At 42.4% G+C, this 26,144-nt stretch overlaps 1 protein-coding gene and 1 pseudogene across 1 annotated transcript in view; both read right to left on the bottom strand.

The window, feature by feature from the left end:
- LOC114641632 (uncharacterized) overlaps positions 1-26,144 on the bottom strand; it is a 42,954-nt gene that overhangs the window by 10,448 nt on the left and 6,362 nt on the right. The window contains exons 4-8 of the mRNA XM_028790667.2: positions 13,215-13,410; positions 12,410-12,673; positions 12,235-12,326; positions 6,888-6,999; positions 1,017-1,140 (exon numbers count right to left, since the gene is read on the bottom strand). Coding sequence (XP_028646500.2) covers positions 1,017-1,140; positions 6,888-6,999; positions 12,235-12,326; positions 12,410-12,673; positions 13,215-13,410 — 788 coding nt within the window. The remainder of the gene's footprint in view (positions 1-1,016; positions 1,141-6,887; positions 7,000-12,234; positions 12,327-12,409; positions 12,674-13,214; positions 13,411-26,144) is intronic.
- On the bottom strand, positions 11,960-13,616 carry LOC127527748 (nucleolar complex protein 4 homolog; annotated as a pseudogene).

The raw sequence follows: 26,144 nt of genomic DNA, 5'->3' as shown, positions 1-26,144 counted from the left end.
TTGCGAGAACCAGATCATAGAATGGTTGAAACTGTTGCCCCTAACGTTGCGCCACGGCGTGTGCTTCGTTTATACCTCGTGTCTTCTCATTAAACTTTTATCTCGCGAATATGTTATTGCAATCCGCAGCGGGAGCGTTTCTATTAACTTAATTTAAAGTTACGTTTTACACCGTGCTTTGTTTCCCTTATGAACATGCTTGTATGCTTAACTCGCTCCGTTCTGAATTGTTTAATTAATTTTTTGCTCTTCGCTGTTTGCGGCTGTTCCTCCATTTCCCCCTACTTCGTTGTTTTATCTCGCGAATATGTTATTGCAATTCTTAACGGGAGCGTTTCAATAAACTGATTGAAAATAGTTTTGCATTTAGCTTTTTAGTAAAAGGCGAGCTTTTAAGCCTGAGAAATCACCCCGTAAATGCACACGTTTAATTGGACATGTGTTAATATGTATGGTTACACAGTATTAAAAGACAGTGAACAACGTCAGTTACCTTTCTTCCCGCGTTTGATAAAAGGTGAGCTTTTAAGCCTGAGAAATCACCCCGTAAATGCACACGTTTAATTGCACATGTGTTAATATGTATGCTCACACAGTATTAAAAGACAGTCAAAATTTAACGTAATTTACCTTCGTTCCCGCGTGTGACTCGTGCTGTAAATGTCTTCCTTGTTTTTAGTTCACGTGATTACGTAGGAGGCGTGATGACGCGATACGTGACTCCGCCTCCTCCATTACAGTGTATGGACAAAAAATATGTTCCAGTTATGACCATTACGCTTTGAATTTCGAAATGAAACCTGCCTAACTTTTGTAAGTAAGCTGTAAGGAATGAGCCTGCCAAATTTCAGCCTTCCACCTACACGGGAAGTTGGAGAATTAGTGATGAGTGAGTCAGTGAGTGAGTCAGTCAGTGAGGGCTTTGCCTTTTATTATTATAGATGAGTGACCGGAAATGCTCTGAACAATCCAGGACAGCCTAAGAAATGCTTTGCTGATTTGGAGGTAAAACCTACTTGATAAGGTGGCAAAGTCTGGAAGCATCAGGAGCTTCATGAAATGGGTGTGCATGGCCAAGGAGCAGCACACAAGCCTGAGATAAACAGCTGCAGTATAAAGCACACGGTCCACCATAGGGGTCTAAAGCAGTGGAAATGTGGAGTGATGAATCGCACTTCACTATCTGGCAGTCTGATGGATGACATTGGGTTTGTTGAACAGCCAGGCTGTAAACTGCTGTGGAGGTGACATAATGGCAGGGTTTGGACTAGATCCCTTGATTCTATGGTTAATGCTACAGCAAGCAAAGACATTTTAGACCAGGGGTGACCAACTCGGGTCCTGGAGGACCACCGTGGCTGCAGGTTTTCATTCTAATCCTTTCTTTTAACTGAGTGCCCTGTTTGTGCTGTTAATTAACTTCTCGTGAATTCATTATAGTTGAACCAGCTCTAAAACTGATCCTCATATCCTCTTCATTGCTTCTTATCATCGTGGATGAGTGTAAACTTCAATTTTCATATCGATAATCAGTGTGACCAAAAAGTAAAAGAATTTATGAACCTCCTGGACTCTTGATTTGAGACAGCTTGTTAATCAGCCTACACATAAAGCAGGACATACGTTAGACTTAGTGATTACTAAAGAACTAAAAGTTGATATAAAACAGGTCATTGATATTGGTCTATCAGACCATTTTCTTCTACTTTTTAATATAGAAATAATGATAGAAAACACTCATGAGAAGCATATTGTTAAAAAAACGCTTCTTTGACTCATCAGCAGCTTTAAAACTTACAAACATTCTAAGCAACCAGTCCGTTTATAGTGCCAACTATAATAGCGAGGAGAATGTAAATAGTAAGGTGGAAAGATTTAATACTAAAGTGAGGGCTGCTCTTGACATAGTTGCACCTGAAAAGGCAGTTAAAAAATCTTCTAGTATTGTTATACCATGGAAGACCCAAAGAGTGTCTGATTTAAAAAGAACATGCTGTAGAGCTGTGAGTAAATGGAGGAAGACTAAACTAACTATCCACTATGAAATATTAAAAGTTAAAATAACAGAATACAATAACACAGTCTGTCTTGAGAGGCGCTGCTATTTCTCTAAGATTATAAATAACAATGCTAGTAATCCCAGAGTCTTATTCTCGACGATTGATCGTCTGTTAAACCAGGTAACTCAAATGAATGCCTCCTAAGTACTTCCAGTAAAACCTGTGAGGTTATCGCTGTATTTTTCAATCAAAAAATTAATGATATTCGAAATAACATAGTATATCTCCCCAATACTAAGGATCCTCCTATACCCCAGTATTCCGTTATAAACAAATTAAATTCTTTCACTAGGATAGATTTACATAAAATAATTTCTCAAATGAAACCCTCCACCTGCGTTCTTGACCCAATACCAACAAATTTTTTCAAAGAAGTATCGGGCGTGCTTATTGATAATGTTCTTGACATAGTAAATTCGTCATTAGATACGGGGGTCTTCCCAGACTGTCTTCCCAGACTGTCTTAAGACTGCGGTAGTTAAACCCCTACTTAAGAAAAATAACCTCGACCCCTCTGCTCTTGAAAATTATAGACCCATCTCTAACCTGCCTTTCTTAAGTAAAATCCTAGAGAAGGCAGTCATTATGCAGTTAAATGAGCACCTCAATAAACCTGCTATTCTTGATAAATTTCAGTCAGGTTTTAGAACAAATCACAGCACAGAAACTGCACTCGTTAAAGTAGTAAATGACTTGCAGGTCAATGCAGACAGAGGCCGTCTATCTGTTCTTATCCTCTTAGATCTGAGTGCCACATTTGACACCATTGATCATAATATTCTTAGAAATCGCCTTAGCCAATGGGTGGGCCTCTCTGACAGTGTCTTAAATTGGTTTGAATCCTACCTGGCAGGAAGAAAATTCTCTGTTAGTTGTGGTGATTATACTTCAATGACACATGATATTCTATATGGTGTTCCACAAGGCTCTATCCTGGGTCTGCAGCTCTTCTCAATCTACATGCTTCCATTAGGTCAGATTATCTCAGGGCACAACGTGAGCTACCACAGCTATGCTGATGACACACAGCTGTATTTATCAATTGCACCTGATGACCCCGATTCTCTTGATTCACTAATCACATGTCTAACTTGTATCTCAGAATGGATGAATAGTAACTTCCTCAAATTAAATAAAGAGAAAACCGAAATCTTAGTGATTGGCAATAATGGATACAATGAGGCTATTAGAAATAACTGGATGCATTAGGATTAAAAGTCAAAACGGAGGTAAAAAGCTTAGAGGTAACTGTTGACTGTAATCTAAATTTTAAATCGCATATTAATCAGATCACTAGGACAGCATTTTTTCACTTAAGAAACATAGCAAATGTTAGACCTCTTATATCATTGAAAGATGCTGAAAAATTAGTTCACGCTTTTGTTTTCAGTCGACTAGATTACTGTAACGCACTCCTCTCAGGACTACACAAAAAAGACATAAATCGTTTGCAACGAGTGCAGAATGCAGCTGCTAGAATCCTTACCAGGAAAAGAAAATCCGAGCACATTTCTCCAGTTTTGATGTCACTACACTGGTTACCTGTGTCATTCAGGATTGACTTTAAAATTCTGCTTATGGTTTATAAAGCCTTAAATAATCTCTCCCCATCCTATATATCGGAATGTCTGACGTCTTATATTCCAAATCGCAACCTCAGATCCTCAAATGACCATCTCCTTAGAATTCCAAGAGCAAAACTTAAAAGAAGTGGTGAGGCAGGTGGACTTCTGCTGTTATGCACCTAAAATCTGGAATAGCCTGCCAGTAGGAATTTGCCAGGCTAATACAGTGGAGCTCTTTAAAACACTACTGAAAACACATTATTTTAACATGGCCTTCTCATAACTTCACTGTAATTTAATCCTGATACTCTGTATATCTAATTCATTATAATAACTATTCATGGTGGCTCTAAAGTCTGTACTAACCCTTACTCTCTCTTCTGTTTCCTTTTCCGGTGTCCTTTTGGTGGTGGTGCAAGGCTTGCGCCACCACCATCTACCCAAAGCACCATGATGTTCCAACAATGATGGATGGATTAAAAGCCAGAAGTCTGTATGACCATCAGCATCAAGTGACTCCATGAGAACCCAAACTACAAAGAGGACTATTTCATTTATGTTAGGTAGAATGCCCAGAGGGGACTGGGTGGTCTCGTGGCCTGGAACCCCTATAGATTTTATTTTTTTCTCCAGCTTTCTGGAGTTTTTTTTTGTTTTTTCTGTCCACCCTGGCCATCGGACCTTACTCCTTTTGTCCGTTAACTAATGTTGTCTTATTTTAATTTTGTATTTTGTCTGTTATTTTTCTTTTCTTTATTATGTAAAGCACTTTGAGCTACTTTTTGTACTTTTTGTTGTTGTTGTAAACTCTTCCTTTATATTCCTACATGTAAGTGTACACAAACTGGGGCATTTCTCATGACTTGTTCATTTTTGGTTTATTGTTTCTTGTTAGAACTTCAGAACTTTGATCTTCATGTATTTAACTAGCATGGGAAGCGCGTTATATAAATAAAATGTATTATTAATATTATTATTAGGTGTTTGATATTAGTTTATACAAAATACATGTGTGAATATTTCTGAAGCTCTTTCAGCATGTGAAACATGATATATATAAATAAAATGTGTTATTATTATTATTAGGTGTTAAATGTTTGATATTAGTTTATATCCTGTGTTATTAATGACATCCTTATTTTATAAATAAAATACTTGTGTGAATATTTGTGAAGCTCTTTGAGCATGTGAAACATGATATAAATAAATAAAATGTGTTATTATTGTTATTATTATTATAAGGTGTTTAATGTTTGATTTTAGTTTACATCCCGAGTTATTAATGTTATCCTTGCTATACTCCTAAAATACACGTGTGAATACTCGAGACTGAGAAACACTCATCCTCAAACTGATTTTTAAGTCTCAAATTAAGCTGAGATTCAATGACTTCTTCATTTGTCAAAAATTTAGTAATAATTTGCTGTGCAACACTACTGTGTGCCTCCTGCTCTGACATGTTGATTACAACGGACAGGAAGTGGGGGGGCGGGGGGAGTACGAGAGCAGCTAACACTACAAACGGCAAGTTCAAACCTGCATGTGTTTATCAAATGAGTCACGTCCACCTCACACTCTTTATAAGAACAGAGCACAGGACTTACCTGACCGCACTGTGCCAAATGGAAAGTTTGGGGGGGGGGGGGGGGGGGGTTATGGTGTGGGCCCCCTTAGTTCCAGTGTAAGGAATTCTTAATGCTTCAGCATACAAAGCCATTTAGAAAAATTTCAGTTTGGGGATGGCAACACGACTGGCACACTCACACCAGTGGATAAAGCAAGGTCTGGAAAGAAATTTGAAAACCTTCAGGGAAAAAAAAAAAAAGAAAACTGGAAAGAAGGTCAGTAGGACCACCAAGACAGAATACATGTGTGTGAATGAGAGGGAGGTCAGTGGAATGGTGGGGATGAGGGAGTAGAGTTGGAGAAAGTGGATGAGTTTGAATACTTGGTATTAACAGTACAGAGTAATGGGGATTGTGGAAGATAAGTGAAGAAGAGGGTGCAGGCAGGGTGGAGAAGAATGTCAGGAGTGATTTGTGACAGACGGGTATTAGCAAGAGTGAAAGGGAAGGTCTACAGGACGGTAGTGAGACCAGCTATGTTATATGGGCTGGAGACGGGGGCACAGGAGACAGAGCTGGAGGTAGCAGAGTTAAAGATGCTAAGATCTGCATTGGGTGTGACGAGGATGGACAGGATTAGAAATGAGGACATTAGAGGGTCAGCTCATGTTGGACGGTTAGGAGACAAAGTCAGAGAGGTGAGATAGCGTTGGTTTGGACATGTGCAGAGGAGAGATGCTGGGTATTTTGGGAGAAGGATGCCAAGGATAGCGCTGCCAGGGAAGAGGAAGGCCTAAGAGAAGGTTTATGGATGTGGTGAGAGAGGACATACAGGTGATGGGTGTGACAGAACAAAATGACGAGGACGGGAAGAGATGGAGAAAGATGATCCGCTGTGGCAACCCCTAACGGGAGCAGCCAAAAGAAGAAGAAGATTAAATGATCATGTTTACTGAATCAGTGTTAACGTTTTGTTTTTTAGACACGGGACGAAGATTTCCACAGCACTGCCACACAAATTGATTTCTTCTCTGGTAAGAAAGGGCTCGGCCCAGTAGATAAGAAAGCGCTAAAAGAAGACCACCTGGCGGCCTTTTTAAAGAAATTCTTAACATTTGTTATCAATCCAGTTTTCAGACTGCTAGTAGCAGGCAGGGGAAAGACATTTTCCACAGCACAGCGCCTACTGCACAAATTAGTTCCCCCACTAGGAGGAAAGAAATGGGGTCCCAATAGATTAATAGATGGCTTCTTAAAAGGACTGTGCAAAGTTTTATTCGTCAAGTGTTCCATTTACAAGTGGCAGGGAAAACGGATTTTGACACCACATGTCTCAATTTTGTCAGTAAGCGTCTTCTCCACAGATTGTAAAAGACCTATAGAATGAAGGCTGCCTACAAGCTGTTACAAAGATTTCCAATAGTTGCGAAGACATGTTGTTTTATCGTAAAGGTGCGAGGGAGCTATTCGGTGTGCCGCCGCCAAACCTAAGCGCTCGTTCCCCAAAACTTAAGTGAACTACGCGGCGTCAGACGCCTCCTCAAAATTGTGGATGCCGCGTTCACGGGTAATCTAAATTGTTTTTTTAACTACACCTGCAAATCGCCGGACCGCCCGACCCCCCGATTCTCACCAGTTGTCCTCACGGCTCGTTCTCTCACAGTTTCTTTCTTTCTTTTTTTTCTTCTTTTGCTCACCTCGTACTCGACGCATGTGCCACGTGTGAGCGCGGTCACGTGTCCCTCGTCGCATGTGGATGACGTACTTTTGCCTCGCCTCCTTTCCTTTCTCCGCTCCACGTGTTCAGACCTGTTTAGGGCCACAAGAATCAAACAAAGCCAGACGTGGGTTTCGACTATGGATGGGGATCCCCAGAGGTGAGGGACGAGGCGACGCGCTGCGCTGACGGGTTTCTTGATTTTAGGAGGTGCTCCTTCATGAGTTTACTTCTAGGTAGCAAACCCGTATGGGCCCAATCTGGGTTTTATGTGGGTCCCATGCGGGTTTACACGCATCCAGTGAACTACATGCAGTGGCGAAGGGTTGCTGCTGGACACTATGTGCAGCATCAGGAGGACTTCGAGTGACAAGAAAAGGGATCTGTCATGCTATAACAGTGGCCACTTTTCAGGTAAACCGGTTTATGATTTTTGCAGACCTCTTCCGATAACGCGTGGTTTTAAAACCGCTTTTGGCACATTTCAAATCTTCAATGATCTCCAGGGCGCTGGACAGATAATTCCTTGTATTACTGTATTTCAGTCTGTTCATAAGTGACTGCGCTAAATTGTGACTGAGCTAAACACGCATGCGCAGCAACGTCTCAGCGTCGCACGTTAAAACAAAAGTCCGGGTGCCCATATGGTTTGATGTGGCTTTGTTTGCACGTATTATATGTAATCATCCAGGAGTCTGATGTTGGATCCCTTATGGAAGGCTTCCGGTAAGCTTATTCAAGAAAGTGCACACTTTTTTTTTTTCTTTTCTTTTTTTTTTTATTCCAGTGCTTAATTTGTCAAGGGGGCAAATGAGGGCAACGGCCCAGCCTTGAAAATGAGTGACCCCTTGGGTGCTGTAGAAGACCGCCTACGTGTTTTTTTTATCATATCATTTATAACTTTTTAATCACCTCTAATCAACTGTGCACGTAATAGGTGAGATTTATAGGATAAGAACAAGTGCTGCTGCAAATGTGCTTGCTGTACATTTTAAAGTGGTCGCCATGACAGGTGAGGAGTTTCCTTTATAATGCAACTTAAGCTGTTTCATTCTCACAGTTTGAATTGCTTATGTGGCAAAGAGGTGACAGTTGAATTCCACCACATCCCAATGTTTGGCGGTCCAGATTGGCTCCACATTCCCCCCTTGCTTCTGTGAGACTGTTGAACCCGAACCGTCAATTAGTGTTGAACCCGAGATCAGGCGGGCAAACGAGGACACACACCTCCAGCAGTGGGTATGCAAAGGTGACAAGTGCCTTTACTTAAAACCAATCAAAAACAAAAAAAACTGTTCAAAACTGCAGTGATCTGTATCAATAAATAAAGGAATAAATCCAAAGGGGGTGGCACAGTGGGTAATAATAATAATAATTCATTACATTTATATAGCGCTTTTCTCAGTACTCAAAGCACTATCCACACAGGGAGGAACCGGGAAGTGAACCCACAATCCTCCACAGTCTCCTTACTGCAAAGCAGCAGCACTACCACTGCGCCACCTGTGAGGATGGGTAGCATTTCTGCCTTGCAGTTAGGGGACCCGGGTTCACATGTTCTCCCCGTGTCTGCGTGGGTTTACTCCCACAGTCCAGAGAGATTCACGTCAGGTGCATTGGCGATTCTAAATTGTGCCTTGTGTGTGTGTGTGTGTGCCCTGCCCAGGGTTTGTTTCCTGCCTTGTGCCCTGTGTTGGCTGGGATTTTCTCCAGCAGACCCCCATGACCCTGTACTTAGTATATAGCGGGTTGGATAATTGATGGATGGATAAATCCAAAGGGATGAAGTGGAGGTTAAAAATCAATTCAATAAAACCGAGGTCAGAATCACCGGCATTTCCTTTTCAAAATGTCAGCACCAATGCTACCTCCCAAAAGCATACCCAATACAGATCCCACAGCACAAGGAGACGTCCTACTGACGGGTGCAGTCAGCCATCAATTACTGGCTCGGGTCCCAGTTGCCATTCCAGGGGTGCCACATGCCCGCTGCCAGTCTCCTTCAGTGCCCGAGGGAGATGCCACATAACGGGCCGCCCCTCCTTTCCTGCATTGGTCAATGGGGGCGCCCCTCCTCAGCCCCAGTCTCCTCACCACGAGCCTCGTCCCCCAATCATTCCTTTAGTTCCTCCACACCAGCTCTCTTCTCCCACTCCTACCTTTTACTCTTTCTTTTCTTTCATTTCATTTCAATCTTTGTACTCTCCTTGCTGTTTTCTTTTTCTTTCTTTCTTTCTTTCTTTCTTTCTTTCTTTCTTTCTTTCTTTCTTTCTTTCTTTCTTTCTTTCTTTCTTTCTTTCTCTGTCCCCCTGTCTGCCATGCAGCTTTCTCCTCCAATTAGCTGGATTCGGCGCAGATGTGACTCGCCAAGCACCCTGAGATAATAATGCGGCCCCCAACTGATCCGCTCGCTTTTGCACGTGAGGGTGCAGTCAACCCCCGCAGTGCCATCAGGCAAACCCACCCTGAGCCTCCATGCTGTCGGGACGTTGATTATTTATTTCAAATCTACTCTTACTTTTTTTTTTATCTGTATGTAAAGCGACCTTGGGTTTGTGAAAGGCGCTCTATAAATGCAATTTATTACCATTATTTATTACTTATCATGCCATGGAAAAATATTTTTATGTTTTTTTCTGGTATTTTTTCCCCATTTAAAAAAAAAAATGAAGGGTTCCAGGCAAATAAGATGAGGAGGGTTGACTGAAACGTTACATAATAATAATAATGTAAGACTTTCAGTAGACCCCAGAAACTACCGGAGTAAATGTTTAAGAGCCAGGGACACACATATAGAGGGACAGAGGACGAGGAGATTTGTTGTAACGATTTGTCCTTTTAAATTCAGTTGAGGTCAGAAGTTTCCATCCACTTGGGGTGAATTCTTTCCAACTCCCTTTCTAAGCCCTCCACTGATCTTAACCTAACAAACGATAAATTTGTCAGATTGTTGAAGACGTCTACTGTGCAAGGCAGAAGCCATTTTTTCCCCACAATGTTCAGAGACCTCCCAACTGTTTCACTTTTTATTGACCACATCACAATTCCAGGGGAGGTGACAAGTTTCCATACACTTTGTTCCTATTTGGTCACATTGGCCAAACGTTTCGTGTCACCTTCCACACGCTTCTTACAATAAGTTGCTGGAGGTTTGGCACCTTCCTGTTGACAGAACCCTGGTAGGTCTCCCTGCTCGCACACGCTTTGTCATTTCAGTCAGATTGAGGTCACAGCTTTGTGATGGCCACTCCAATACCTCGACCTTGTTGTCCTTTAAACCACTTTCCCACAGCTTTGGAGGTCTGCTTGGGGTCCTTATCCATTTGGAAGACCCATTTGTGACTGAGCTGCACCTTCCATGCTGAGCTCTTGAGATGTTGCTGCAGTGTGTCTCCATCATTGTCCTTCCTCATGAAGCCATCTATTTTATGAAGTGTACCAGACCCTCCAGCAGCCCCCCACAACATGACGCTTCCACCCCTATGCTTGTTCTTTTGCTTGCCAGCCTCACCCTTTGTCCTCCAAACATCACAATGGTCATTGTGGCCAAACAGTTCACTCTTGGAGTTCTCAGACCAGAGGACATTTCCCCAGGAGGTCAGCTTTGTCCCCATGTGCCACTGGATGGCGTCTTTGGAGCAGTGGGCTTCTTCCTGGCTGAGAAGCCTTTCAGGTAATGTCGATGTCGGACTCGTTTTACTGTGGATATCGAATCTCATCTATCTGTGTCCTCCAGCATCTTCACAAGCTCCTCTGTTGTTCTGGGATCGATTTGCACTTTCCGCACCATTCTTTTGTACAAGGCAGAATGTGTCTCCTTCCTGAAAGGTATTATGGCTGGGTGGTCCCCTGGTGTTTATACTTGCATATTATTGTTTATACAGATGAACATGGAACCTTCAGGAATTTGGAAATTGTTCCCAAGGTTGAACCAGATTTGCGGAGGTCTACCTTTTTTTTTTTTTTTTCTTGAGGTCTTGGCTGATTTTTTTGATTTTCCCATCATGTCCAGTAAAGAAGCGGTAAGTTTGATGGTCGGCCTTAACATCCATCCACATGTTGACTCCAATGAGGCTAATTGGCTATCAGAAGCTAATTGTCAAATCACCTAAAGGCTTGACATTATTTTCTGGAATTTTCCAAGCTGTTTAAAGGCTCAGTTAACAAAGTGTATGGAGACATGTGACCCGCTGGAATTGTGATACGGTCAATAAAAAGTGAAATACTTGGAGGTCTCTGAATATTGGTGGAAACAAATGACTTCAACAGGACCTCCATCTTACACTTCTTTTAGTTGAAGGACTGACCTCTTATGTGGGACCTTAGCAGAAGATGTTGGAATTTCCACATTAATAATCTCATCTACACTTCCCTGATGGTCCATTTTTGATGCTTCCATCTTGAATTGCAGCTTATCAGTAAGACGCAACCTTCCTCATCTTAACCCATGCTGACCGCAAACTTACATTCCTTTCTTCGCCACACGATACTCAGTGTTTTCCTTAATAATTTGTGCCATCATTTTCTCCACCGTGCATGTTAGGCTTATGGTCTGGGTTTCTTTTGATCTGCCGGATCCCCCTTTACATATCTGGCAACGGTTGTAATGTACGCGCGCAAAGGGGGGGACAGCTTAAGGGCTCTGGTGATTGCAGTTCCCTGCCACTCCATGGGTTGGCACTGTGTTCTAATACCTTCTCTCTTCCTCCCCTCTGCAGACTGGATGACAGATAGATAGATAGCGTAGTTGGCAGGATTAGAGAGAGAGCGTAGTTGGCAGGATTAGAGAGAGAGAGAGATAGCGTAGTTGGCAGGATTAGAGAGAGAGAGAGAGAATGCATAGTTGGCAGGATTAGAGAGAGAGATAGCGTAGTTGGCAGGATTAGAGAGAGAGAGAGAGAGATAGCGTAGTTGGCAGGATTAGAGAGAGAGATAGATAGCGTAGTTGGCAGGATTAGATAGATAGCGTAGTTGGCAGGATTAGAGAGATAGATAGATAGATAGATACTTTATTAATCCCAAGGGGAAATTCACATTTTTTTTTTTTTTGAAACAGATCAGCGAGTTTTTATTTCAGGTCTGAGAAATGCAGGAGTGCAACCCACTTGTTAAAACTAAAGGTGCACTCCTGTACAATGAGACACATGAAGATGTGCATTCTAAATCCAAAAAGTCCTTGGCTGTCACTCCATTGCAAAATGCTCACCCACAACTTCATTGCTTCTTCCTAGTAATGTGGTCACTCTTTCAAATTCCAGTGGGATGGTCTTTGGTACATTCTTCATATCTCTTTCGAATATCTCTTTTCAAATGCTGATACTTCTAACAACTCATTGATGTCCTGCTCCTGGTCTGATGAGGGCTTCTTGATAGCCACTGCTGCTTTGGCAGCTGCTGGATGGTAGTGTTTCTGTAAAGTCTGTAGTTCCCAAAGAGAGCTCTGCAGTGCATGGCAATCAGCTGGGTTCTTCTCCTCCATCAGGTAAGGGTCTTCACAAGTACCTGCAGTAGGACCTGACAGCTCGGATGTCTACGGATCAGGTTATAGATGAACGGAATGACCATTAGAAGTGCCTGTGGGGGTGCTGTCAATGCTAGCCTTGCCAGCCTTTTCACAAATGCAGCAACCAGGTAGGCAGGTAAGTGACCTGAGGACAAGAATAAGTCGAGCAGATGAAAGAAGCGTGCACTGTATTTCACATGGTACACTGACGGCTCAAGCAGACTGTACAGCTTGGCGTAGAAATCGGGGTAGTCTAGGTTGTGCTGGTTTATGAGAACAAATAGTCCATTTAAGCAAGCAGGCTGATAGCTCCTCCAATGTCATAGGCTGCGGTCAAGAAGTGAATCATCAATTTCGGATTGCTCATGCAGTATAACTTGGACTTTTTTGTACATGTCACTGGGCAGCTTGTATTTCAGAAATGTCAGCCACATCTTCTCAAAAACACGCCTGTGTTCCTTTAGCTTGCTTGCCTTCCAATCCTCGAGTTTATCTCCCTGTCTCACCAAAAAGGAAGTCATCTCACTGCCGCTGCTGGGCATGACAATAGCAGACATCAGAGCAAAAGCATCATTGTGATATATCGAGACCTTTCCTTTGCATTACACTGGCCATGCCGCAGGTCAAGGAGGTCATGACATAGTAACGCACATCTTCAAATGCCAGGTATTCCTGAAATATGGAGATGAGCATCGACGTGTCCTCTTCTGTGGAAACCCAAGTGTTCCACCACAACCTTCAGCAGCTCTATCTAGGAAAAACAGAGTGCTCATCCCAATCCGTTTTAGATAGTGGATGCTTTGCTTCCTCTTCAGAAAACTTCATCAATGCACAAAGGGCAGACTCTTTGACACGATAAGCGTCATGGCCTAGGAGATCCAGCAGCTGTTCCGCACAGCCATTGTAGCGGTGCCTCATCAATGCCTCGTACTTCTCTTCAGCACTGAAAGACTCTGGTGTCTCATGCTCTTTGGGAAGCAGCCCTGTGTACAGCTCTCCTCTGCCCAACAAAATGGTGAACACTTTCTGGCAGGCCTCTATGGCACTAAGGACATCGGCTTCTCTGGTGACCTGTAAATGTTCCAAGATATCAAATACTTCGTTCGCTTCTCTTTTATTGTTTAACACACTGTCAGCTTTCTCGGCCAAACGCTTTTTTAATGTCTCACTCTGGGCAGCCACGTTCCGCTCTTTGGATGGCGCCATTTTTGAGCTTCTGACATCAATTCTATTGTCCTCCCACCTGGTCCAGCCTCTTACCTGCTAGAAGGGCTTAAGAGCAGAAGATCTGCCTTCTTGAACACGTTTGTCACAATGATTGCTTGTTTTATTGTGGATTGCTGCCATTCCAGTTATATGGGATCACCAGGGTGTGGCCCCAATTCTTTGTCGTGATCTGTCTGTTCTCTTACGTGGTAGGATATTTGTAAGCTCCCAGTCCTACAGAGATCTGTATCGAGGAATTTGATCTGCAGTCAGTAGGCTCCTTATGCTGACCAGTCTTGTCCTGGCGAGTTTTTAGGTTTCAGGCTGTAGCCCTGCCACATAAGGAGTTTTACCTGTGTGTGTGTGTGTGTGTGTTGTATTGTACAGTTGTGCTTGAAAGTTTGTGAACCCTTTAGAATTTTCTATATTTCTCCATAAATATGACCTAAAACATCATCAGATTTTCACTCAACTCCTAAAAGTAGATAAAAAGAAACCAGTTAAACAAATGAGACAAAAATATTATACTTGGTCATTTATTTATTAAGGAAAATGATCGAATATTCCATATTTGTGAGTGGCAAAAGTATGTGAACCTTTGCTTTCAGTATCTGGCGTGACCCCCCTTTGCAGCAATAACTGCAACTAAACGTTTCTGGTGACTGTTGATCAGTCCTGCACACCGGCTTGGAGGAATTTTGGCCCATTCCTCCATACAGAACAGCTTCAACTCTGGGATGTTGGTGGGTTTCCTCACATGAACTGCTCATTTCAGGTCCTTCCACAACATTTCGATTGGATTAAAGTCAGGACTTTGACTTGGCCATTCCTAAACATTCACTTTATTCTTCTTTAACCATTCTTTGGTAGAACGACTTGTGTGCTTAGGGTCGTTGTCTTGCTGCATGACCCACCTTCTCTTTGAGATTCAGTTCATGGACAGATGTCCTGACATTTTCCTTTAGAATTCTCTGATATAATTCAGAATTCATTGTTACATCAACGAAGTAAAGCCGTCCTGGCCCAGAGGCAGCAAAACAGGCCCAAACCGTGATACTACCACCACCATGTTTCACAGATGGGATAAGGTTCTTATGCTGGAATGCAGTGTTTTTCCTTTCTCCAAACGTAACGCTTTTCATTTAAACCAAAAAGTTCTATTTTGGTCTCATCTGTCCACAAAACATTCTTCCAATAGCCTTCTGGTGTGTCCACGTGATCTTTAGCGAACTGCAGACGAGCAGCAATGTTTTTTTTGGAGAGCGGTGGCTTTGGGATTAATAAAGTATCTATCTATCTATCTACCTATCCATCCATCCATCCATCCATCCTTGCAACCCTGCCATGCACACAATTGTTGTTCAGTGTTCTCCTGATGGTGGACTCATGAACATGAACATTACCCAATGTGAAAGAGGCCTTCAGTTGCTTAGATCAAACTGGATTTATTAAAAGCCGACACCTATCTTCAAATCTCCGACGCTTGTTTAATGTTATATATTCACCAGCAAAGTCAAACACCCCAGAGATATTACTATACTCACAGGTGGCGCAGTGGTAGTGCTGCTGCTTTGCAGTAAGGAGACTGTAAAATTGTGGGTTCACTTCCCGGTTCCTCCCTGTGTGGATAGCGCTTTGAGTATTGAGAAAAGCGCTATATAAATGTAATGAATTATTATTATTATTATTCTCATTAGACGCAGAAAAAGCATTTGACATGATCGAATGGAATTACCTTTTCACTGCATTGGAGAAATTTGGGTTTGGCCCGAATATTTGTGCATGGATCAAACTACTGTATACCAATCCAGAAGCTTCAGTTTGTATTAATAACATTTCCTCAGACTACTTTAAACTAGAACGTGGTACCAGACAAGGATGTCCCTTGTTACCACTGTTGTTTGCAATCGCCATTGAACCACTGGCGGTTCACTGCCGAAATTCTTATCAGATAAAGGGGATTGTCAGAGAAGGACTATGCAGATGATATGGTCTTATATATATCAGACCAAGAAAACACTGTCCCTGCTGTTTTAACAGCACTAACAGAATTTCAAAAGATATCTGGTCTTAGAATTAATCTGAATAAAAGTATACTCTTTCCAGTGAATTCACAAGCATATAATATTAGATTGGACACCCTACCTTTTACCATAGCAGATCAGTTTAAATACCTAGGGGTAAATATCACAAGTAAACATAAAGCTCTTTATCAACAAAATTTTGCTATCTGTATGGAAAAAATTAAGCAAGACTTGCATAGATGGTCAACCCTTCATCTCACTCTAGCCGGAAGAACTAACATTGTTAAGATGAATATCCTTCCTAAACTTCTCTTTTTATTTCAAAACATTCCAATATATATCAATAAATCGTTTTTTAAACCGTTAGATTCAATAATAACCTCATTCATTTGGAACTCAAAACACCCACGTATCCGAAGAGCGACCCTACAAAGACCTCAGGCAGAAGGTGGCATGGCTTTACCTAATTTTCAGTTTTATTCCTGGGCAGCAAACATACAAGCCATAAAAACCTGGACACAAATAAATGAACATACACAGGCTTGGTCTGCAATAGAAGTAAAATCCTGTAGTACTTCTTTATACTCCCTGCTCTGCGCTCCAATAAATACAAGTTATCTCAAATATACTAATAACCCAATTGTGCTTTACTCACTCAGAATATGGAACCAAATTAGAAAGCATTTTAAGATGGAAAATCTTTTATCAGTGGCACCTCTGCAGGAGAACCACCTCTTTCAGCCTTCGCAAGTATATCCAGTTTTTAATACCTGGAAAAGTTTTGGGATTAAAATGCTCAGAGATCTTTATATAGACAACATATTTACATCTTTTGAACAATTACATTCAAAATTCAACCTCCCAGCTACACATTTCTTTTACTATCTTCAAATTAGAAATTTTGTTAAACAGAAATTGCCCGATTTCCCCCACTTTGCACCCTCCATCATACTGGAAAAAATACTGCTCAATTTCGAGGAAATAAAACACCATTTCCGCAATATATAAAATCTTATTAGAGTCCCTGTCTTTCAAAGATCCAAGAGGACATTTGGGAAGAAGATCTCTTAATCAATATATCAGAAAAGGAGTGGAAGGTAGCAAAGCAGAGAATTCACTCGAGTTCTATATGCGCAAAGCATAGAATTATTCAACTAAAAATTATATATCGAGCTCATCTGTCTCGCTTAAAACTGTCCAAAATGTTTCCAGGGCAGGATCCAACCTGCGAACGCTGCAACCAAGCTCCTGCCTCACTGGGTCACATGTTCTGGGCCTGCACCAAACTAACATCATTTTGGACAAAAATTTTTAAGACAGCCTTGGGGTCACAATCCCTCCTAACCCATTAACAGCTGTGTTCGGTGTTCTTCCAGATGGACTTGAATTGGAGAAGGACAAACAAACGGTGATTGCATTCACTACACTCTTGGCACGCAGACTTATTCTGTTAAATTTGAAGAATCCTAATTCTCCTCTTATAAGTCAGTGGGAAACCGATGTTTTATATTATTTGAAATTGGAAAAAATCAAATTCTCAGTTAGAGGATCTGTACAGAATTTTTTCCAAACCTGGCAGGATTTAATCAATATTATTTTAGAATAAGAGAAATAACTATTACCGCATTTATTTTTCTTCTCCATTTCTTATTTACCTTTATATATTTCTTCATTTCTTTTGTTTATTATTCCCTTGTTAAAAATCCCTAAGCAATTCTCCATTGGCTAAGCTCTCCTTCTCAAGGGTGGGGTTTGATTTGTCTTCAATTTTTTTTTGTTATAAATTAATCTATTTGTTTGGAATGATTACAATAAAATTAATAAATAAAAAAAAAAAAAAAGAAGTTACCCTGGGGGTCCTTTGTGACCTCGCCGACTATTACACGCCTTGCTCTTGGAGTGATCTTTGTTGGTCGACCACTCCTGGGGAGGGTAACAATGGTCTTGAATGTCCTCCATTTGTACACAATCTGTCTGACTGTGGATTGGTGGAGTCCAAACTCTTTAGAGATGGTTTTGTAATCTTTTCCAGCCTGATGGGCATCAACAACTCTCTTTGTGAGGTCCTCCGAAATCTCCTTTGTTCGTGCCATGATACACTTCCCAAACATGTGATGTGAAGAGCAGACTTTGATAGATCAAAACACGGGGTGCCCACTCACACCTGATTGTCATCCATTGATTGAAAGCACCGGACTCGAATTTCACCTTCAAGCTAACTGCTCATCCTAGAGGGTCACATACTTTTCCCACTCACAAATATGGAATATTCGATCATTTACCTCAATAAATAAGTGACCAAGTATAATATTTTTGTCTCATTTGTTTAACTGGTTTCTCTTTGTCTACTTTTAGGACTTGAGTGAAAATCTGATGATGTTTTAGGTCAGATTTATGCAGAAATCTAGAAAATTCTAAAGGGTTCACAAACTTTCCAGCACAACTGTATCTCATCTGTCTTTTGTGTGCTGTGACATACAGCCTGACCATAGACAGACAGACAGACACCAGATGTCGAAGGCCACACACGTTTATTAAATACAAAAGTGCCACACAGTGCCCCCAGCACGAATCACCCTCTTCATGGGTTTCCTTTCTAAATGTCTGGTGGGCCGCATTTCCTCTCCTTTGGGGAGCTTCGTCCCGCTCCCGACCTACCTCCCCGAGTGTATTGGGGCGGCCCCTTTTATTCTCACCCGAATGTGCTCCAGGTGCCTGATGACACTCTTCGAGCAGCACTTCCTGGTGTGGTGGAAGTGCTGCCCTTGCACCCGGAAGCACTCTGGGCGTCCCTGGATGGATCTTTCTCCACCTTTCCAGGTGTGGCAGAAGTGCCCGTTTCCCAGGCTCCATGAGGCTCTGGGCGCCCCCCCCCATAATGGGCTTGAGTCCTCCTTGCTCCTTTCCCGTGGTCTCCTCAAGCTCCAGGGCGGTTGCCCCCTCGTGGCCCAGGGGATGTATAAGCCACCTCCCGGTCCTTCCAGGCGTCCCTGCTTTTTGTGTACGGCCGGGGGCTTCCACTCAGATTCAGGTGGTGGAGCCTTTCGCGGTTTAAGGCAGTGATTGACGGCATTGCCTCCATGGGCGGGATCTGGAAGGTGAACAAACAACACTGTTCCGGTTGGACAGCCAATGAAGGGTCAGAGCGCCGAAATTAAAATTGGCAAGAAGGAAGGTATGGAGATAGGAAAAGTCGCTTTTATGTGGCAAGGGAGATAAGATGGATGCTAATCGATGCTGAGGAAAAAAAATAAAACAGAAACATCTTGCCTTGAACATTGGAGAAAGGTTAGTGAGGTGGCCAACTGCATGCCTGTTTCTTTCTTTCTTCAGGCTGTCCATAGGCTTTGGATTGCTGATTTTTGGAGGATGAGATCTGTGACCCTTTTTTTAATATAAATATAGTTTCAGGATAGCGCTATCATGCATCTTTCCTCGATCCTTTACAATCTGGCTGCCCTTGTTGCACTGTTCTCCTTCCAATGGACAATAATCCTTTGGACTGAATTCAAATACAGTATATACTGTATTTAAAAGAATCTTGAGTCGGGATGTGATCATCTCGGAGAGACATTTTGACGTCACGCGAGACTAGACATTACAACCTTAGGAAGCAAGACCCATGAGATGGCGATTTTTGCACGTCACGCTCTACTTACAAACCATTTAAAACAAGATCACGGACATCTGACCTCGCAGGTGTTGGAATGCTTTTGGCAGACACACTTCATGTGCTCCCAGCTCTTAAAATGTTATACGTACTAGATGGCGCGTCAATGACTAAGCGAAGAAGAAAGAGCTGCTGCTTCTTCTTTTGGCTGCTCCCATTAGGGGTCACCACAGATGATCGTCTTCTTCCATATCTTCCTGTCCTCGTCATCTTGTTCTGTTATCCCCATCACCTGCATGTCCTCTCTCACCACATCCATAAACCATCTCTTAGGCCTTCCTCTTCTCCTCTTCCCTGGCAGCTCTATCCTTTGCACCCTTCACTCATTCTACTCAGCATCTCTCCTCTGCACATGTCCAAACCAACGCCATCTCGCCTCTCTGACTTTGTCTCCCAATCATCCCACTTGAGCTGACCCTCTAATGTCCTCATTTCTAATCCTGTCCATCCTCGTCACACCCAATGCCAATCTTAACATCTTTAACTCTGCCACCTCCAGCTCTGTCTCCTGTGCCACCATCTCCAGCCCTTATACCATAGCTGGTCTCACTACTGTCCTGTAGACCTTCCCTTTCACTCTTGCTGATACCCGTCTGTCACAAATCACTCCTGACACTCTTCTCCACCCACTCCACCCTGCCTGCACTCTCTTCTTCACCTCTCTTCCACAATCCCCATTACACATCGAAAAGAGACACGAAAGCATTGGAGAGAAAAGAAGGAAAAAAAGGTTGCACAAGAGAACAATAACAACCTATGTGCAAATTCAGAAAATAAGGAAAGTAATAATGAGTCTGAACGTCCCATGAGAGACATTTAAATTTCCCGCAAGACAAAGCAGTGAGACCAAAGGACAGCCACCGTACAGGCTTTTAAATGATCGATGCTCAGCTTGGTAGCAGGAGCAGAAAGACAGCAGCTTATCTGTCCGCATCCCCTTAGCGTCCGTTCAGACCCCAGGACAGGAGTGTAGCGCACCCACAGTGGGCTTGTGAAGCGAGTATGTGTGTATATACTGTATATACAGTATATGTATATATACAGTATATATATGTGTGTGTGTATGTCTTTTATGTCTTGTTTATATTTGTGTACATACAGTGGGTATATAAAAGAATCTCCCCCTTGAAATATTCCCATTTTTTTTACTTTACAGCTTTAAATGTAAACAACAAACTAACATTTCTTCCCAGCTTTACTTACTCAATGCAATCTCTAACATCCAAATAAAAGATATCACAGCTACAGTTCAGAAGAATGATAACAAATCATAAACAAGACCTACTGAGATTAATAAAGGACCCCCCCCCACAATGTCAATGTCATTTTGTTGACCCCCCCTTTTGCTTTAATGACAGCCCTGAGTCTGATGTGATCTTCTCTATCAGCTTTGCACATCTAGATTAAGCCCACTCAATATTTGCCCCCCACTCTTCTTTACAGTTGAACTGCTCAAGATGGTGATGTTGGTGGTCTGCTATCTTCAGATCTCTCCACAGATTTTCAGTATGATTGAGGTCTGGGCTCTGACTGGCCACACCAGGGGCCTCATGTATAACGCTGTGCGTAGAACTCACACTATAACATGGCGTAAGCACAAAAGCGGGATTGTGCGTACGCACAGAAAAATCCAGATGCAGGAATCTGTGCGCACGCATACTTTCACGTTCTCCCACTACATAAATCCCGATTTGCGTGAAAAGTAACGCACGTGCACGCGCCTTCTGTCCCGCCTCAACTCCTCCCAGAATTACGCCTCTTTGAATATGCAAATCGATATAAATAGCCTTCTGTGAAAAGACAATGGGAAAAGCACAGGGGAAAATATAAGAATTTCAGCGAATACCAAGTGGAGGCAAAGGAAAAACGTACTATTTGTTGGTTTAAACAGTGGTATAATCAACAAAAGAAAGCTGATCGAGTGACAGAGTGTCGGAAAAACTCGAAAGATCAAATTCACAAAGTCGCACAGTGCCCGAAATAAAAAAGAAATCACATATCAAAGTCGCTGTGAAAAGGCGAGTTGTAGCCCACCATCTGAGTGTCATATGAAAGCGTATTAGGGTACAGACAAAAAACATAGGCACACAGTGGGGAAAAAAGCACGAAATGTCAACTTTAATCTCGAAATTTCTTAAAATCGTTTATTTTACTAGTTTCTCAAGTAGCATGTTAAATGCTTTTTTCTGTGTTTGATCTTCTATGTGCTCTATGTGTGTGAATCACTACGTGCTTCCGTTCTTTCTCTTTCTCCGACAGGACACAGAATGCATTACATTCGAGATATTACAGCTCTCTGAATAATTAAAATACTGAGATGTATACGTGATATCATTTTCATGATGATAGGAATGAAAGCATGTTATTAAACATGGGAACACGGTGGCGCAGTGATTGTTCATATCTCACGCAAGAGTCTTGTTACACCATGTGTGACCTTCGATGAAATAATTTATTACAGCAGTACTGTCTCTTTCAAACGTACTAACCTCCAATTCCTGTCCATACTTTTCTTTCTCCAATCGCCACACAATCAGCTCTGTAATAGACGTGAAGCCATTTGTAAGCTTAAAACGCCGATTCTTCAAAACTTTTAAGGAACATTGAAATATCTTCGTAGTACATGTTTAATTATTCTATCCGTCTATCCTTCCAGTGTCGCGTCAGCACCAGCAAGAATACAGCGCAAGGCAGGAGCTATCCGTGAACTAGCTAGCGCTGCGGCACCGTGTCCTCACATGTTTAATTATTAGCAATACAGATTATTTAAATGAAGTTAAAGTTTTATCTGTATACTATAAGCAAATATTTTGCTGCATTTCATCTTAAAAATGATATTGTCATCATACACGCTTTATAAAGTAGCGCAGGTTGTGCAATATTATAACTGTAGTGCAAGTTTACAGTGAGGTGATTGAGTGCGTTTATAGTTCTTGGGATGAAACTGTTTCTGAAACGCGAGGTCCGTACAGGAAAGGGTTTGACGCTTTTTGCCGTGGTTAATGTAGTGTGTACTTGAAACTGTATACCGATAATTCTCTTTCCGATCAGCTGCTGCTGTGATTCACACTCAGATACAGTGATATAAATACTCCGAGTGGTGCAGTGAGAGTAATATGGAAAAAAATGATCCGCAGTGGCAACCCTTAACGGGAACAGCAAAAAGAAGAAGAAGATGCAGTGAGCGTAACAACGCTAAAGCAGTTCTGGTATTTGGAATACTATGGCTATTCCCTGGCCCATTATATTGCAGCAGGTTAATTACAATCAGATGTATTACACTAATAAACAATATGCAGTTAATTTCAGTGTATTTATAAAGCCGCGTCAGGAATGTGGAGCTAAGAAAGAAAGGATGAGCACACAGGAACAGTAGTTTGACCATTCTGTGGACCATTATATTGTTACAGGTTAATTACAATCAGATGCATTAAATTTATGAACGATATGTGGTTAATTTCAGTGTATTTGATAAAGCCGCCGCCGTGGATGTGGATCTAAGAAAGGGTAACCACACAGGAACAGTAGCACTGCTTTGACACTGGGTGCCGCCAGTCTGCAAAACCGGACGGATAAATTGCGTACGCCAAGGTATGAGTTACCGTGGAAATGTGCGTGGCTTTACGCCAAGTTTAGGTTTTATACATCGCGATTTGAGCGTGGAAAGGTTCGTACGCAACATTTCTGTGCGTACGCACCGTTTATACATGAGGCCCCAGGACATTCACTTTTCTCTCCTTCAGCCACTGTGTGGTCCATTTTGCTGTGTGCTGTGGGTCGTTGTCGTGTTGAAAGGTGAACATCTTCAACTTTCTGCCCATCTTCAACTTTCTGGCATAGGATAGCAGGTTTTCCTCCAGACTTTTTCAGTATTTTGCCCCCTCCATTTTTCCTTCTACCCTAACAAGATCCCCAGGCCCCCCTACAACAGGATGCTGCCCCCTCCATTGATTTACTGTCGGTATGTTGTGTTGTGGATGGTGAGCTGCATTGGTGGACCATTTGGTGTTGAGGCTAAATAGTTTCATTTTGGTCTCCTCTGACCATATAAACTTTTCCCACTTGGCATCAGAATCTTCAAGGTGCATTCTGGGAAAGCTCAAACGAGCCTTCATGTGGCCTTTCTTGAGAAGTGCGACCCTCCTGAACAAGCCACAATGGTGGAGCGCTTGTCAAATTGTTGTCACCTGCACACCATTAATGACCACTCTGTGACATCAAATCCTGTCACTCCTTCACAGTGGCCATTGGCCTCTCGGTAGCCCTTCTTACCAGTGTCCTCCTTGCTCTTCCATCCAGTTTGGAGGGTCCTAGTAGTACCAAACACTTGTTTATGATGGACTTTACTGGGCTCCTTGGGATTGATAAAGCCTTTGAGATGTTTTGGTCTCCATCTCCTGCCTTATGTCTGTCCACAACTCTATCCCTGAGATCTTTTGAAAGTGGCTGGCCACCCATAGTCAGGTGTTTGCTGTCAGTTGCTCTACCAAGGAAGGGGATGAATGGACCAGGAACAGCTTCAGTAATCACACTCATTACAATTGAGCACAGCCAGTAACTGCAATGGGAATGGGGGGCACTGACACCTCATTGAGTTGGGGGGGGGGGTCCTTTATTAATCTCAGTAGGTCTTGTTTATGATTTTTTATCATTCTTCTGAATTGTAGCTGTGATATCTTTTTCACTTGGATGTTAGAGATTGCTTTGAATAAGTAAAAGCTGGGAAGAAATATTAGATTGTGTGTTTTCATTTATGGCTGTGAAGCAAACAAAATGGGAATATTTCAAAGGGGGGGGGGGTTCTTTTCTCTACCTACTGTATATGTGCCTCTCCTGCAGGGGGTGTCTTTTTGTTTCTTCAGGTCACATTGATATTTATTTATGTATATATATATTTGCATTATTTGACTGTAAACTATTTCAACCATATATATATATATATATGTGGGGTTAGTTGGGACTGACCATCCTTTCTAATGAAAAGTGGGGATCTGGGGTGTTTGAGGGGAGTGTTTTTGTTACGAGATGACCATTTGCTTGAGGGATGGTTAAAGGGAACTTTATCTTGTTTTGGTGTCATAGTGAGTAAAAGTGTGTAATTTTTTTTTTTATATATATCTAAGTATATATATACAGTGGAACCTCGGTTTGTGAGCATAATTCGTTCCGGAAACGTGCTCGTAGTCCAAAGCACTCGTATATCAAAGTGAATTTCCCCATAAGAAATAATGGAAACTCAGATGATTTGTTCCACAACCCAAAACTATTCACATAAAAATGATTAATACAAAATATAAAGTAAAACTACATAAAACAAATTAACTTGCACTTTACCTTTGAAAAGAATCATTGCTGGTGTGAGTGAGTTTCTAAACTCTTGTGGAATTCCACCCAACGGGACGACACGCTGAAGAGCGTCCCAAAGCAATCGCAGTCTCCCATCGCTGTAGCAGTTCTCCGTAAAAGCGAATCCGAAAAGATCGCGGACATGCTATAAGCGCCTGCCGTCGATGGGTGATACAAGGAACAAGGAACATTATAAATGTGCAGGGCCCCTGCCTGACTGCTGTGTCTGTGTATAAATAACCACGCTGTTGCTGTTTCAAGCTTAATAAAGCTTGTGTTGCTAAAGTACTGAGGCTCAGCTTCGTGTTTTAGGGTGCAAGATGGGGACTCGCACGTCACAGCACACATGCGTGCGCGCGAGCACACACACACACACACACACACACACAGTCACAATGCTAATGCTGTTGTAAACAGTACACACTCGTACGGATGTTGACTATATGAGTGAGGCACTCCGACTCAGACGGAGAATAGGAGATGATTACCCACAATCCCGCAGTAAGACAGAGAGAAGAACCATCAGCTCAGTTGTGATCACATGATGCTCAGCAGACAAACTACTCGTACTGCAAGACCTCGCTCGTTTATCAAGTGAAAATTTATTAAAAATTTTTGCTCATCTTGCAAAACACTCGTAAACCAAGTTACTCGCAAACCGAGGTTCCACTGTATATATCAGGAATGGGGCTGGAGGAGGAGTATAGGGACCTAATCAATGACTTTGTTAAATGGTGCAACTCAAACCACCTACACCTGAACACCAGCAAAACCAAAGATCTGGTGGTGGATTTTAGGAGGCCCAGACCCCTCATGGACCCCGTGATCATCAGAGGTGACTGTGTGCAGATGGTGCAGACCTATAAATACCGGGGAGTGCAGCTGGATGATAAATTAGACTGACCACCAATACTGATGCTCTGTGCAAGAAAGGACAGAGCCGGTTATACTTTCTTACAAAGCTGGTGTCCTTCAACATCTGCAATAAGATGCTGCAGATGTTCTATCAGACAGTTGTGGCGAGCGCCCTCTTCTACGCGGTGGTGTGCTGGGGAGGCAGCATTAAGAGGAAAGACGCCTCACGCCTGGACAAACTGGTGAGGAAGGCAGGCTCTATTGTTGGCATGGAGCTGGACAGTTTAACATCTGTGGCAGAGCGACGGGCGCTGAGCAGGCTCCTATCAATTATGGAGAATCCACTGCATCCACTAAACAGGATCATCTCCAGACAGAAGAGCAGCTTCAGCGACAGACTGCTGTCACCGTCCTGCTCCACTGACAGACTGAGGAGATCATTCCTCCCCCAAACAATGCGACTCTTCAATTCCACCCAGGGGGGGTAAACATTAACATTTAACATTATACATAGTTATTGTCTGTTTTTCACCTGCATTATTATTATTACTGCGGTGGGTTGGCACCCTGCCCAGGATTGGTTCCCTGCCTTGTGCCCTGTGTTGGCTGGGATTGGCTCCAGCAAACCCCCGT

This window comes from Erpetoichthys calabaricus, chromosome 5 (genome assembly GCF_900747795.2).
Source record: "Erpetoichthys calabaricus chromosome 5, fErpCal1.3, whole genome shotgun sequence".
NCBI lineage: Eukaryota > Metazoa > Chordata > Cladistia > Polypteriformes > Polypteridae > Erpetoichthys > Erpetoichthys calabaricus.
The sequence above is the reverse complement of the archived record's forward strand: the minus strand, read 5'-3'. Positions and strand labels throughout refer to the sequence as shown.